Here is a 13086-nt window from a genome sequence, read left to right on the forward strand (position 1 = left end):
TCATCGTCTTTGTGAATTGAGAGGTTAGCCTCAGCTTAATTTACTTTTCTCTTTATTGTCTCTTTATTTTTACTGTCCATATTGGGGAGGGATTGGGTTTCAGCAGTCTTGTCATCCTGTTATGGCATCAACAACTAGCACAATAGATCTTGCACAGCAGCCCCGCTGTTAGGTTGGTGGGATAATGGGGAGGGTGGGGTCATCGGGAAAGAAGGATGTAATTTTGTGAATAAACAAGGGTAAGGTATATGTTTTGTAATCATTTCTCCATAACATGTTCGCCTCTTGGCATTTTTTCTTTTAGTGGGTCTAGCAGCTTTTTTGGTCCAACATGTTTACTGATTTCATATTTACAGAAAAGCTAAGCTGGAATTCTTCAGATCTCCACAGCTTCATAAATCTGCTTGGCACTACTCTCAACAGCATACTTCAATAGGGATATTTTGTTGGAATTAGTATTAAACACATTTATAGTCAAAATGACCATGGCTCAAACAAGGTTGAGTCTGTATCAATTTTTAATTACTTCCAAAAAATAAAAAATTAAAATACTTTGGCTCTTTATATTTGAAAAAAAAAGAATGCTCCTTACCATCAAGGTTAATGTGAACACTAACTTGTTCAAATATTTCAGAATGCATGCAGACATTAGTCCTATCATTGACAGTAGCTTAAATCTTCTGATGTGGTAACATTTATATTATTTACAAATTGTGCAGTGTCACTCATGATTACAGACAAAATATTTCTTTTCATAAGGCAAGAATGATCAACTCCAGTCCTCAAATGCCATTGTCCTGCAAGTTTTGTAACACAGTTTAAATGAAATGGTTATACAGCTGTCAAGTTGTGCACAAGCCTGTTTATGGCCCCTAATTTTGAGCCGGGTATGTTGCACCAGGGAAACACAAGACCTGCAGGACAGCGGCCCTCAAGGACCGACTTTGGAACCCCCTCTACCACCGCACTAATGGAAAAAATGTCACTTTTGTTGTTCCTCTGTATAGCCACTAGAGGTCAGTGAACGGTCACAAATTCAAATGAACTTGTCTTCCTATTGAAACCATGGAAACCGCTACCTCAGACAGGGAGAAGAATAGTAAGACTATGGGCGTGTGTTTTGTAGTGGTCACGTTATTTTTTACATGTTGTCTATAACTTAATTTACTGTTGGGAGTAAGGTACTTCAAGATTAAAATTCGTTTTTTGTGTGTGTGTTTTGACGCGGCATATCTGCCTCTACCTGTAATTCAGTGTTAGTAAGTCTTAAATCCGTTTTTTTCTGGCAGTACTTGAATGCAGCGCATGAGCTAAACGGCAGTGGAGGAAGTCTGTCGCAGCAGCGTGGATATGTCGGACCCGGCGGCACAGGCCTTACAACCCCGGCTTCTCCAAGCCCAGTCGACTGGGTCAGGGGGGTCTGGTTCTGCTGCGACAGGCCCCGGGCCAGGGAATAGCGACCCGGCCAGACCAGGACTTAGTCAGCAACAACGTGCAAGCCAAAAGAAAGCTCAAGTCCGAGCTTTCCCACGGGCGAAAAAGCTTGAGAAACTTGGCGTTTTCTCCGCATGCAAGGTAGCTAACAAGCTAGCCAAAGTTAACAACAACAAAGCACTCTTCGGGCAGTATTATCTAGTAGCTGTCATTATAAAGACAAACTAGTAACGCATAACCTAACGTGGTGGTTAACTTTTGTAGCTAGCTACCTCGGTAGTTCAAAGAATAGTTCTATTAATCATAAATCTGTGAGATGCACATCTCAACAGTTAGCTTAATCGATTAGTCATTCATTGATACAAAAATCACAGAGCATTTACTATTTGCGTTGCTTATTTGTGTTGTTATGCTTATTCTTAGGCTAATGACACATGTAAGTGCAATGGATGGAAAAACCCGAATCCTCCATCAGCCACACGTATGGATCTGCAGCAGCAAGCAGCCAGCCTGAGCGAGCCCTGCCGCAGCTGTGGACATGCTCTGGGTACAAACTAACTTCCACATACATTCACCCAGCCCCTTTCAGAACAGCAAATAAATGCGTGGTGTATCTGTTATTAAGAGTTTTCAGACTACATCCATCTATATGCTATTTGTTAGACACAAATTTGGATTCAGTTATTTGATTCCTTAATAAATCTAAACACAAAGAGGTTTATAATGACTCTTTGGGTTACTCCAAAGGCTAGGTTTTCCTTTCTTGCCACAATATTCAGAGTAGTTGTCATAATGTAAAGTTGTAGTTTTCCATCAGAAGAACGTGAGGTCACTCCGAATTATCCATCTTTCTCACTTTTCAGGCTAAGTTCCTGGGGGGGGATTTTTTGTAAAGATGCACGATATTATCGGCACAATATCCGTATCAGCCGATATCGGTTTCAAAATAAAAAATCGAATAGTCGTCATCAGTTATCGGCCAATAACCAACAAATGGTGTATCGCTACTTTTTTGTTATTTGTTAAATGTAGAAGCAGCTGTGTTTGTGGGCACTTGTATCCTTCCTCAGATCTGTGCCTAAACACAATCATGTTTCTCTCCCTCAAATCTTGGTTCCCATTTAGACATCCATTAGACGTGCCATTAGACTGGAGTGCAGGAGAAATGAGCGACAGTGGAAAAGAACAAACTGAAGTATCTTATGAGTTACTGAGAGGGAGTTTGTGTTATCAAAGAGCTGTTAAACCTGCTAGAGCAAAATATTGCTCTCAATGCTCATGAACCTGTCCCTCTGGAAGCTTTTAGAGAACTCTGTGGTAAATTTCCTAATTTCTTTTTGGACAAGGTTGTTAGTATTACAGCCTGTATTACTTCTCCATCCCATGACTTGTCAATCTTGGTCCCCTGCTCTGCCGTCCTTGAACACTTTGAGTCTATTTTCCTTTCCCTGTTAGAGAACCTGGTTACCAGTATGAAGCCATCTGGCTCTCCTGGTGACGTTGTTCATCTATGTCTTCTTAAGGAGGTTTTTCCTGCTGATGGTCCGTCTATTACTAATATTATTAACGGTAGTTTGACTTCTGTTGTGGTGCCGAGCAATTTTAAACATGCTGTGATTTGCTGAAGAAATTTGGCCTCCACCCTTCTGGTTTGACTAATTTTAGGCTAATCTCCAAGTTACTTTTTTTGTCCAAAATCTTGGAAAAAAATGGTCTACAACCAGCTGAAGGGCTTCATAGACAAATATAACATTTTGAAAGTTTTCAAGTCTAAGTTTAAAACGTATCACAGCACTCTTTTAAGAGTTTTAAATGACATATTTTTAGCAATGGATTCTGGGGACTGTGTTTTATTCTCGGTCCTCTTTTGTTCTCTTTTTATTTGAGCTGCTTGGTGCTTTGTTTAGAAAGCATGGCATGCCATTTCACTTATACGGTGGTGACCGTCAAGTCTATTTCCCCTTAAAACGTAATGGTTCTGTTCAGCCTCGCCTTGATTGTCTCAATGAGATCAAGGGATGGTTTGCTCTGAATTTTCTAATTTTTAATGAAAAACAGACAGAGGTCATGCTCTTTAAATCTAGTGGCTCCAGCTGTACTCCTTCTTTTGACTTTTTAATTTATTGTACAGCACTTTGGTCAGCTTTTAAAGTGCTTGAGAAATAAAACTGTATGGTATCCACAGCTGCGGGACTGGATATAGATGTTTCTTTTCTAATTATGCTCAGTGAATTTAGTAAGGCAGTTTGGGAAAGCATCTTGAGAGCCACTTGTAGAAATGGCTGCAAATGTGATAAGAAGGTCTAAATGCTTTTATTTGTTTAGAGTAACAGATTTTCAGTGAGTATTGAGCAGAGATTAACAGAAAATAAACTGAATTAATGTTATGATGCATATCAGATAAAAAAAAAAAACAGGAAAAATGTAGTTCCCGCCTGTTGTGCAACAGCTAGTTGTGTGTTTTGATACTTACTTTGGTGCTTTGTTCACAGCTGATCATGTGTCTCATCTGGAAAATGTGTCTGAGGATGAGATTAACAGGCTGTTGGGGATGGTGGTTGATGTGGAGAACCTTTTTATGTCTGTACACAAAGAGGAGGACACAGATACCAAACAAGTGTATTTCTACCTTTTCAAGGTAGGTGAAAACTTCATCTCAACTCATTGTGACAATTATGTTATGTGAGCCAGTGAGGTTTAATCTGGTGTTCTGTTTCTCTTTTTCCTTAAGTTGCTGAGAAAATGCATCCTGCAGATGAGCCAGCCAGTCGTAGAAGGGTCCCTCGGAAGTCCACCATTCGAAAAGCCCAACATTGAGCAGGTGAACATGGAAGTTAGTCCCAGTCTTACGCAGCATCCAGAACTTCTTAGCAAAATTTTTTAACAATTTTTTCTGAATTTTCTCTTTTTCTGCAGGGTGTTTTAAATTTTGTTCAATATAAATTTAGCCACCTTGCTCCAAAGGAGAGGCAGACCATGTTTGAACTATCAAAGATGTTCCTTTTATGTTTAAATTACTGGAAGCTTGAGACGCCAACACAGTATCGTCAGCGTACCCAGAAAGATGATGGAACTGCATACAAAGTGGACTACACCAGGTTTGTTCATGCAGTTTTGTTTGTAAGCAGGTGCATGTATTTTTTATAATTCTGTGTTATATTCTGAGATAACAGCAGTGTTTCTCCCTATGAATACCAGGTGGTTGTGCTACTGCCACGTCCCACAGAGCAACGACAGTCTGCCACGCTATGAGACCACACAGGTGTTTGGCCGAAACTTACTCAAGTCCATCTTCACCGTTACACGGCGCCAGCTCCTGGAGAAGTTCAGAGTGGAGAAGGATAAGCTGCTGCCAGAAAAACGCACACTTATCCTCACACACTTTCCCAAGTAAGAGCACAACTTGTAAAATGGCATTTAATGACAACTGCCTGATGGCATGCCGATGGAGCGGGATTAGGCCTGTATCAAGCTGTTTGGTCATAGCAGGGTGGAGTTGATGGGACTGGGATCTGAGAAAGGTTATGCCTGCATCTGTATTGATTCCTTTGTCATGATAGACATTCTTCTAGATTAAAAAAAAAGGTCAAATGAATCTTAAATATTCATGTTGTCTTTTGGAGATCTGTTTGTTAGATTTATTTGTGCTTGTCAGGTTCTTGTCGATGCTGGAGGAGGAAATTTATGGTGAGAATTCACCTATATGGGAGGCAGATTTCACCATGCCTGCTTCTGATGGGACACAGCTGGGACATCAGACAGGTAAGGCCAATCGGACAAGACCACACAGCACAACGATACAACGTACAAGTTAAAAACCAAAGAGAAATTAAAGTTAGCAAGTCAAATAAGCTAGACTCTTGTTGGCAATATTCATGATTTTCACATTATGTCTATGTGCTAAATAGTTCTACTTCTGAAAGTCTAATGGAAGCAGTATATCTAGGTTAAAGCCAGGTATAGACAGTTTATGTAATGGCCTTGGTTTGGTATTCTTATTATACAAACTTAAGAGGTATTTACAATAGACACATCTAGTCTTTGCTGTAGTCACAGTTGTGTGGTTTATAAACTGATGCACATTGTCATTGCAGTAATCAGCCCTGCTTCAGTGTCTGGCTCTGCTGCTCTGTCTAAGTGTCTGATCAGCAGCTCCTCTATAGGCACAGGGGAGAGTGGAGGTGTGGAGCCCGTCACAGGTCTGTTAGTGTTTGCCTCTGCATTGATTCCCCATCTTTAACAAGGACACAGTGCCATATGTTTCGTGCAGTTAGTTGTCTGCATGGAGTAATTTGTTAAGCACTCATTAGACTTGCAGCTAAACAATTTAAATATGCTAATTGAAATTTGGAAATGCAGCAGTTTTTCTTAAACAGGTGATGGCTGCTGTAAGGTCACTGTCCACTGTAGCTTTTATTTGCTGTGGCTGTCATGATTAGAAAATGCAAGGTGACAATTAACTGTTGTAAAATTAATTGCAGTGATTGATAGCTTAATTTAGCTGTTAATTTTATGCCACTTTGACTATATTGGATTAATAATATATAAACTATAGAAATTGGTGTTTGATTTGTATATTTATTTACTTTTTACTTATTAACACCCTTTTCAAATTCACTTTGGCTGATTTTAGCCTTTCTAATTTGGCTAAAATCCAATTCTGTGATTTTTGGCATTAATAGTAATGGTAACTTTATTAAAAGGGAGATGGGCAAACCTTAAATATAGAAAGAAACATAAACACCTATGACATTATGACATAGAAAAGGCCTCTCCTCCCTTTTATTCTGAGAAATTTCACTATGTGTTCAGGGGAAAAGCGTAAACTTCCAGATGCATTAACATTGGAGGATGCCAAGCGGATCCGTGTGATGGGAGATATTCCTATGGAACTGGTCAATGAAGTCATGATGACAATCACTGACCCTGCCGCTATGCTTGGACCAGAGGTCAGTTTTTTTCCCCCCTTAAAAAGCCTTTTTACACTAGTTTAAAAAAAAAAAAAAACTACCTAAAGTAACATCTGACTGTTGAGAGTTGTGTGAAAGTGTGAACAGGACAGTATTTAGTCCTGCATCTACAGTAGATGTGTTGCAACTGAACATTTAGCCCAGTTTGAATAATTAGGAGTGTACTGGTCTCTTTGTAATGGACCTGGCATGCATAAATGCAGCTCTAAGGTCCTTGTAGTGACATAAAAATGACCTCTGAATAACAGTGCATCACAAAGCCAGTACTGGCTTCAGTCTCAGATCTTTAAATTAGTAGCAGTGACAGTTTATTTATGCCACTAGACTAATCTGCTGACGCCTAATGCTGCTCGTGATGAGACCGCCAGGCTGGAGGAGAGACGGGGCATCATAGAATTCCACGTCATTGGAAATTCACTTTCACAGAAGTCCAACAAGAAGATCCTGATGTGGCTGGTTGGCCTTCAGAATGTCTTTTCTCATCAATTACCTCGTATGCCCAAAGAGTACATCACACGACTGGTGTTTGACCCGTAAGCGAATGCATTCAAATTACACATAAAGTCCTGGTCCAGGTCTTGCAGCTTGTCCTGACATCTTCAATTTTCACAGGAAGCACAAAACCCTCGCCCTTATTAAAGATGGCCGCGTCATTGGAGGCATCTGTTTTAGGATGTTTCCCACTCAGGGCTTCACAGAGATAGTCTTTTGTGCTGTCACATCCAATGAGCAAGTTAAGGTACATTCTACCCATTCATACTAAGTTTGTAAGTCTACAAAAACATCTGTCTGGTTCAGTTTTGTTAAAGATTGCTTCTTTTTTTTAATCAAAAACATGGGTCACTTCACTGAACTTGCAGCTTTTGGAAATATAAAAACATTTCTAACACTGTCATCTTTCTGGTCTCTTCAATATCAGGGCTATGGTACCCACCTAATGAACCACCTAAAGGAGTACCACATCAAACACAACATCCTTTATTTCCTCACTTACGCTGACGAGTACGCCATTGGCTACTTCAAGAAGCAGGTACTGCAGACGGGCTGTGCATTATCCGTTTCTCTGTCCTCCCCTGCCTTCTTTACTTTTAAAGAAGTCTTTTGCCCACACCTCCCCTTTTGCAGGGGTTTTCCAAAGACATCAAAGTGCCCAAGAATCGATACCTGGGATACATCAAAGACTACGAAGGAGCAACCCTGATGGAGTGTGAGCTGAACCCAAGAATCCCTTACACTGAGCTTTCTCATATCATTAAGAGGCAGAAGGAGGTATATGATGAGGATATGAAATGTCCTTGTTATGGCAAAATGTTTTTTTTTTTTATGTTTTTAATTAATAAAACATCATTCTGATATTGCCATAACAGATTATTAAAAAGCTGATCGAGAGGAAACAGAGTCAGATCAGAAAGGTTTATCCCGGTCTCACCTGCTTTAAAGAGGGCGTGCGACAGATCCCAGTGGAGAGCATCCCGGGCATAAGTAAGTGTTCTGTGTGCATATACGTTGAAAATTTGAATTAAATTCAGCACTTTTATATCACTGATGAGTCTTTTTTTAACCTTCTAGGAGAGACAGGCTGGAAACCCTGTAACAAGGACAAAGGGTAAACTCACATTTTGTTTTTCTGAAGGTTTTTTTGAGAAATTTGTGGATTATTTCTGCTGCAGATAAAGCAGGTATATAGACAATTATATTTTACCTAGCTATTTGGTTTGTTTTATTCATGTATGTCATACCTCTTTCTGTAGATGTGAGTTTAAAGGAACATGATCATCCTTATGGGAAACTATAATAGGAGCAAATATGTTTCCACATAGGGGCCAAAACTGCTTGCTGGTACCCTTACTGTTAATGGCCTTTCTGACAGAACCTGAACATCTCATTGAGAAGTTGCGACCTTTTGTTAAGTTAGACAATATAAAAACAAACTAAGCAGAATATTCAGAATAAAAAAGAATATTAAGCTGATTCAAATCAAAGAAATGCCTCTCAACTTTGAAATGCTAAAGGTAATAAAAGCAAGTGGTCACAGCTAGTTTGACAGAGAGGAATAAACTTGTTTTTTTTTAACTACACGCTGCTGTTTGCAATGATCAGTGTTGCTCCAATATCAAAGGAGGAAACCTAATTACTGCCTGACTTCTTATTTAAATGGTAATAGTTCAGTTGTCCCTAGTTGAGTTTATACGTATTAAGAAGTTTGATAACTAATAAAGGCTGTTTTCTCCCCCTATGTTGGTTAAAAATAAGAGTTTACGTGTAAACATTAATCATCATGCCAATAATATTAATTCTACTAATTCAGCAACACCCAGTGTTTGTTTCTGACTACAAAGTGATTCCATAAAGTCAGTTTCAGTTTTTGATCATTTACATTATTTATAGGAAAGAGGTGAAGGATCCTGATGTGCTATACAACATGCTGAAGAACCTCCTGGCCCAGATAAAGGTGAGGGTCACACACTACCTTAGAGCACAAGAATAATGGACACTTTGACTAATCTGGACCGTGTTGGATCTCTTCAACAGACTCATCCTGATGCCTGGCCCTTTATGGAGCCAGTAAAGAAATCTGAAGCTCCAGATTACTACGAAATCATCCGCTTTCCCATCGGTGAGTGAACATCCCTTTAATAAAGCAGCCGCCCCACCTACTCGTCATACTTTCAGCTATTTTTTTTTCTTTTTATTTTCTATACAGATCTGAAGACAATGACAGAAAGACTCAAGAACAGATATTATGTGACCAAGAAGCTTTTTATTGCGGACCTGCAGAGAATCATCACCAACTGTCGCGAGTACAACCCACCAGACAGCGAGTACTGCAAGTGTGCCAACACCTTGGAGAAGTTCTTCTACTTCAAGCTAAAAGATGGAGGCCTGATTGAAAAATAAAACACCACGATAATGCAGATGATGGGGAAAATATTGTTAGTTTTCCTAACAGTTAAAATACAATAAATTTTGCAAGAATTACCATGAAACAAAAAGATCAGAGCCAGTTAAGCATTACATGTGTCAGATGACATCTGCTTACAGTTACCTTCTGACATTTTCCGTTTTCCAGCACTCATCAGGGGAGTAATCTTCATTAAAACTAAAAAGCTTAATTGAGTGTACCAAAGTTACAGGTCCAAGGTTTAAAACTGCTTCTTTCTATCATTATTTTTACAAATTATTGGTCCAGTTTTGTTATTTTTGATAATGATTGTTTATTACAGCTTGTGTTCTTTAGGTTAAAAACATGTCACAGGAGCCAGTGTATACAGAATTACATTGCAGAAAACTGGACCTCGGGACCTAAAGCCATGTTGCCTTCAGTTACTGACAGACACTTGAACATCCCAGCCAACAGTGAAGATAAATGTTATGAGCTGAGACGTACAGATTCACTTAGTGGGATGTTAATTGAACAAATGTTGCTCAATTATGAGGTGAAAGAAAACAGTTTTTTGGGGGGGTTGGCCAAAAAAGTGAGTTTTTTGGGGTTTTTTCTTTTGCTTTTGGGTGTGAATTGAGCATTTTTTTTATTGTTGATTTGGAAAACAAGCTATTTTAATCTCGTTTCTGGTGTCATTTTTCATATTATTTACTCCAAACAGATCATTAATGAAAGCAAACCTACATAAAAAGTAATTATTGGCTGCAGTTTAAAGCAATGCTCGTGAAGGTCTGGGCGTCAAATATTTCCAGATACTCTGTGCCAAAAAAAAAAAAAAAAAAATCTCAACATTTACCTTCAAATAAATCATGTTTTTATGTTGAAAACTTATTTATACAAAAGAAAAATCTTAAAACCGTTAATTGAGCATTCCACTGGCAATGTTTTGTGTTGACACTGATTTGTTATATGGTATTGACACGTTCTACACGTGATGACTAGTCTAGTGTTTTTCACACCCACAGTTTTCGTAGCGGTTCGGTGTTCAGAGGATAGTTTATGTGAGGATAGACACAACGTAGGCGGAGTTGTTTATACAATCTGGGTTTTTGAAAGGGAGACAGTTTGGCTTTATTTATCACATCGTACCTGAAGCAGAAATGGATGTTAATGCATGACAGACAGTTTTATAATTTGTATTTAGAAAATATCCACATTTGTTGTACATGACTTGTTCTGTGGTCAGTGTCAAACAAAGTGCTTCCTGAAATGCATACGTTTCTTTCAGGGGAGTAATTGTCAAATGCTGATTTATCGAGCTTGTTGAATGTTTCATTGACACCGTTTGTATGTGTGAATATATATATATTTTTTTTGTACTTGAATGGTGATGAGCTATGATTTTTTGAAGTTATGCCAGTTCTACATTCTTCAGGGTCAGTAAATTAGTCCACCTTAAATCCACATATGCTGCATTTCAGATTTTTTTCTATAGGTCAGTCTGAATATTCCAGCTGTTAAGTTACAGTATAAATGCCATTTACTGTAATGCTGTTTATGTCAGTAAAATTTAGTCACCCACCTCCCCCCAACCACCCCTTCTTCTTTTCATTAAGACAGTTTTTTTTTTAATGTGTACAGGATTTCCAGCCTCTTGAAAGACTGATTCATTTAACAGTTGCACTGAGGAAAATTATCACTTACTTTGGAGTCCAGAGGTTAATCATGACCACAATATTTCAATAAAAAGGCACTAATACGTAACATGGTTTGGGAGTTTAATATTGAGTCAAATGATCTGCAGCAGAATATTAACATAAAAACCTGCTCTTGTTCTATCTTAGCTACAAAACTGAGTGTGAAGTTTGTCCACTGAGGCAGAGTCAGACATGGGCTACAGACTGGGCCTACTTCTAATGCTTCACTCTTAGGACAGACAAAGAGACAATAATTCAGAATGGGCTGAGCATGAGGCGTGGGTGATAATGGGTGGAATTTCAGACTGGTTTGCCGTGATGCGGGTGGGGCAGTGTGGGGTACCCATATTAGCGTGGCAGCTAATTGAGCCTACCTCCAAAAATCTTGACATGCTGAGCTTATATTATTATTGTCAGTATTATTATCACTACCACTATCTTGGCATCACTATTATCCTTACTATCATCCATATCTAAATTATCAGGATCATTGTTTATTTTTCCTCTCCTCGCCATCCTAAAGCTGATGTGCATATCCTTCATATGCATCTTTTTCTTTAACTTTTTTCCAGTAATTCACTTACATTCTCCCATTTGGTTTGTTTTCCTCTTCTGTATGTTTTAATGTGAATTCTGTATGTAAATGCATACTTCAATTACATAAATCCTCATTCACAAATTTATATAAAAATGAATAAAACAGAAAAAATACCCCTTATCTTAGAAAAATATTTGTGTGAGTGGAAACTGAAAGGAGGAGTTAATGGAGTAAAGAATTATGACTCATTATGTTTTCAGAGTTTAGTTGAGCAACCTGGGAATTTTTCTGCCTCTAACCAAACAGATGCATCTTTGGAGAACCTTTTTTCTAATCAAGTACTTATTTTGTTTTGTTTGTGTTTAAGTGTGCAGCTGTAGGTTTTAAGTTTCGCTTTCATGATCAACTGGAAACATGCAGGGCTCCTTTGTTACAGCCTAAGGTGTCAGGTTAGCAGCACACTTTCAGACATATGTAACACAGTGCTAGAGCACAAAAGGTTTATATGAGACATGCTGTGAAATGTTACTGCTTTAGTGAGACTCACAGTTGTTACCCCGTAGCAGGGCCATCAGGCAAACTGAGAGCACAGGGCTTTTACTGTCAATACTAAGTGCCAAGCGGATCCAAACCTGGTTTTAAAACCCCACCCAAAACTACATGAATGTTGACTTCTGCTTGCATCATCCGGTGAGAAGCACTTAGGGCACACCAGGTTATAGTTTAATTTGCTTCTTTACTCCATTATTCTGATTCTCATTGTGTGCAGGCAATCATTTACCACAGTTTCTAACAGACATAGAGGTGCTTAAACCCAAAATAGATCAAAGTTTGTTTTAATGCCTGAAAGAAGGTTTTATATTCGTAAACTATCCAGTGCTGGGTGCTGTGCATCACCTATTAACCTAATATGCATGTTTTTGAATGGTGGGATGAAGCTTGAGTATCCTGATAGTAAATTTGTTATAACACTGTTCTAAACTATTAAGTAGAGGTTTTAAAATAGATTTTCGGCGTAAAACTTTATCCTTGTTTTATATTAGTTATACTAGTTTTCTTTGGATATTTCTGTGACTGGTTGCTGCAAAAGCTTCAAATGTTAGGTGCTCCTTTTTATGTTATATTTTAGGATTTGCTGTACTTAGGTCCTGTTAAACAATAACAAAACTAAACTAAAAAGTAGGTAACCAAAGGGCTGAAAACAATGATCATATAGTTTTGTTTTTTGTTTTTTGCATGACTCTTAAGTTTCATTTTATCTGGTAGGGCCTGACAAAAGGAAGGGCCCAGTTAGGAACTAGTAACACGCAAAAACTGGGTGTTTTCAACACTCAAAACACTTGGCCTACAAGCCACAAATGGAATATATATAAAACTATGGGATTTATAAATAGATGGGATTTTATAAATATAGCAGTGGCAAAAAAATTTTATTCAAGAAGAGGCTGTAAAACACCCTTTTTTGTAGTCGGTGTTCATGTGCCCCTTGTCACTGCATAAGGCAGCTAAGTGTAGCACTTCCAGATGCTCCCTCAGCAGGGCCACATTTCTGAGATCATATGT

The 13086-nt window shown here is 38.5% G+C and overlaps 1 protein-coding gene across 1 annotated transcript; it reads left to right on the forward strand.

The window, feature by feature from the left end:
• Positions 1-1263: 1263 nt before the first annotated feature.
• Positions 1264-10170, forward strand: kat2a (K(lysine) acetyltransferase 2A). Its single transcript, XM_042002415.1, has 18 exons — positions 1264-1575; positions 1858-1981; positions 3927-4072; positions 4166-4255; positions 4351-4532; positions 4633-4824; positions 5090-5196; positions 5529-5633; positions 6247-6383; positions 6729-6937; positions 7017-7143; positions 7324-7434; positions 7530-7673; positions 7772-7886; positions 7974-8010; positions 8793-8856; positions 8937-9021; positions 9109-10170. Exons 1-18 carry the CDS (start codon positions 1351-1353, stop codon positions 9300-9302), a joined length of 2394 nt encoding a protein of 797 aa, XP_041858349.1. The 5' UTR covers positions 1264-1350; the 3' UTR covers positions 9303-10170.
• Positions 10171-13086: the final 2916 nt, after the last annotated feature.

The sequence above is a fragment of the Melanotaenia boesemani genome, chromosome 2 (genome assembly GCF_017639745.1).
Source record: "Melanotaenia boesemani isolate fMelBoe1 chromosome 2, fMelBoe1.pri, whole genome shotgun sequence".
NCBI lineage: Eukaryota > Metazoa > Chordata > Actinopteri > Atheriniformes > Melanotaeniidae > Melanotaenia > Melanotaenia boesemani.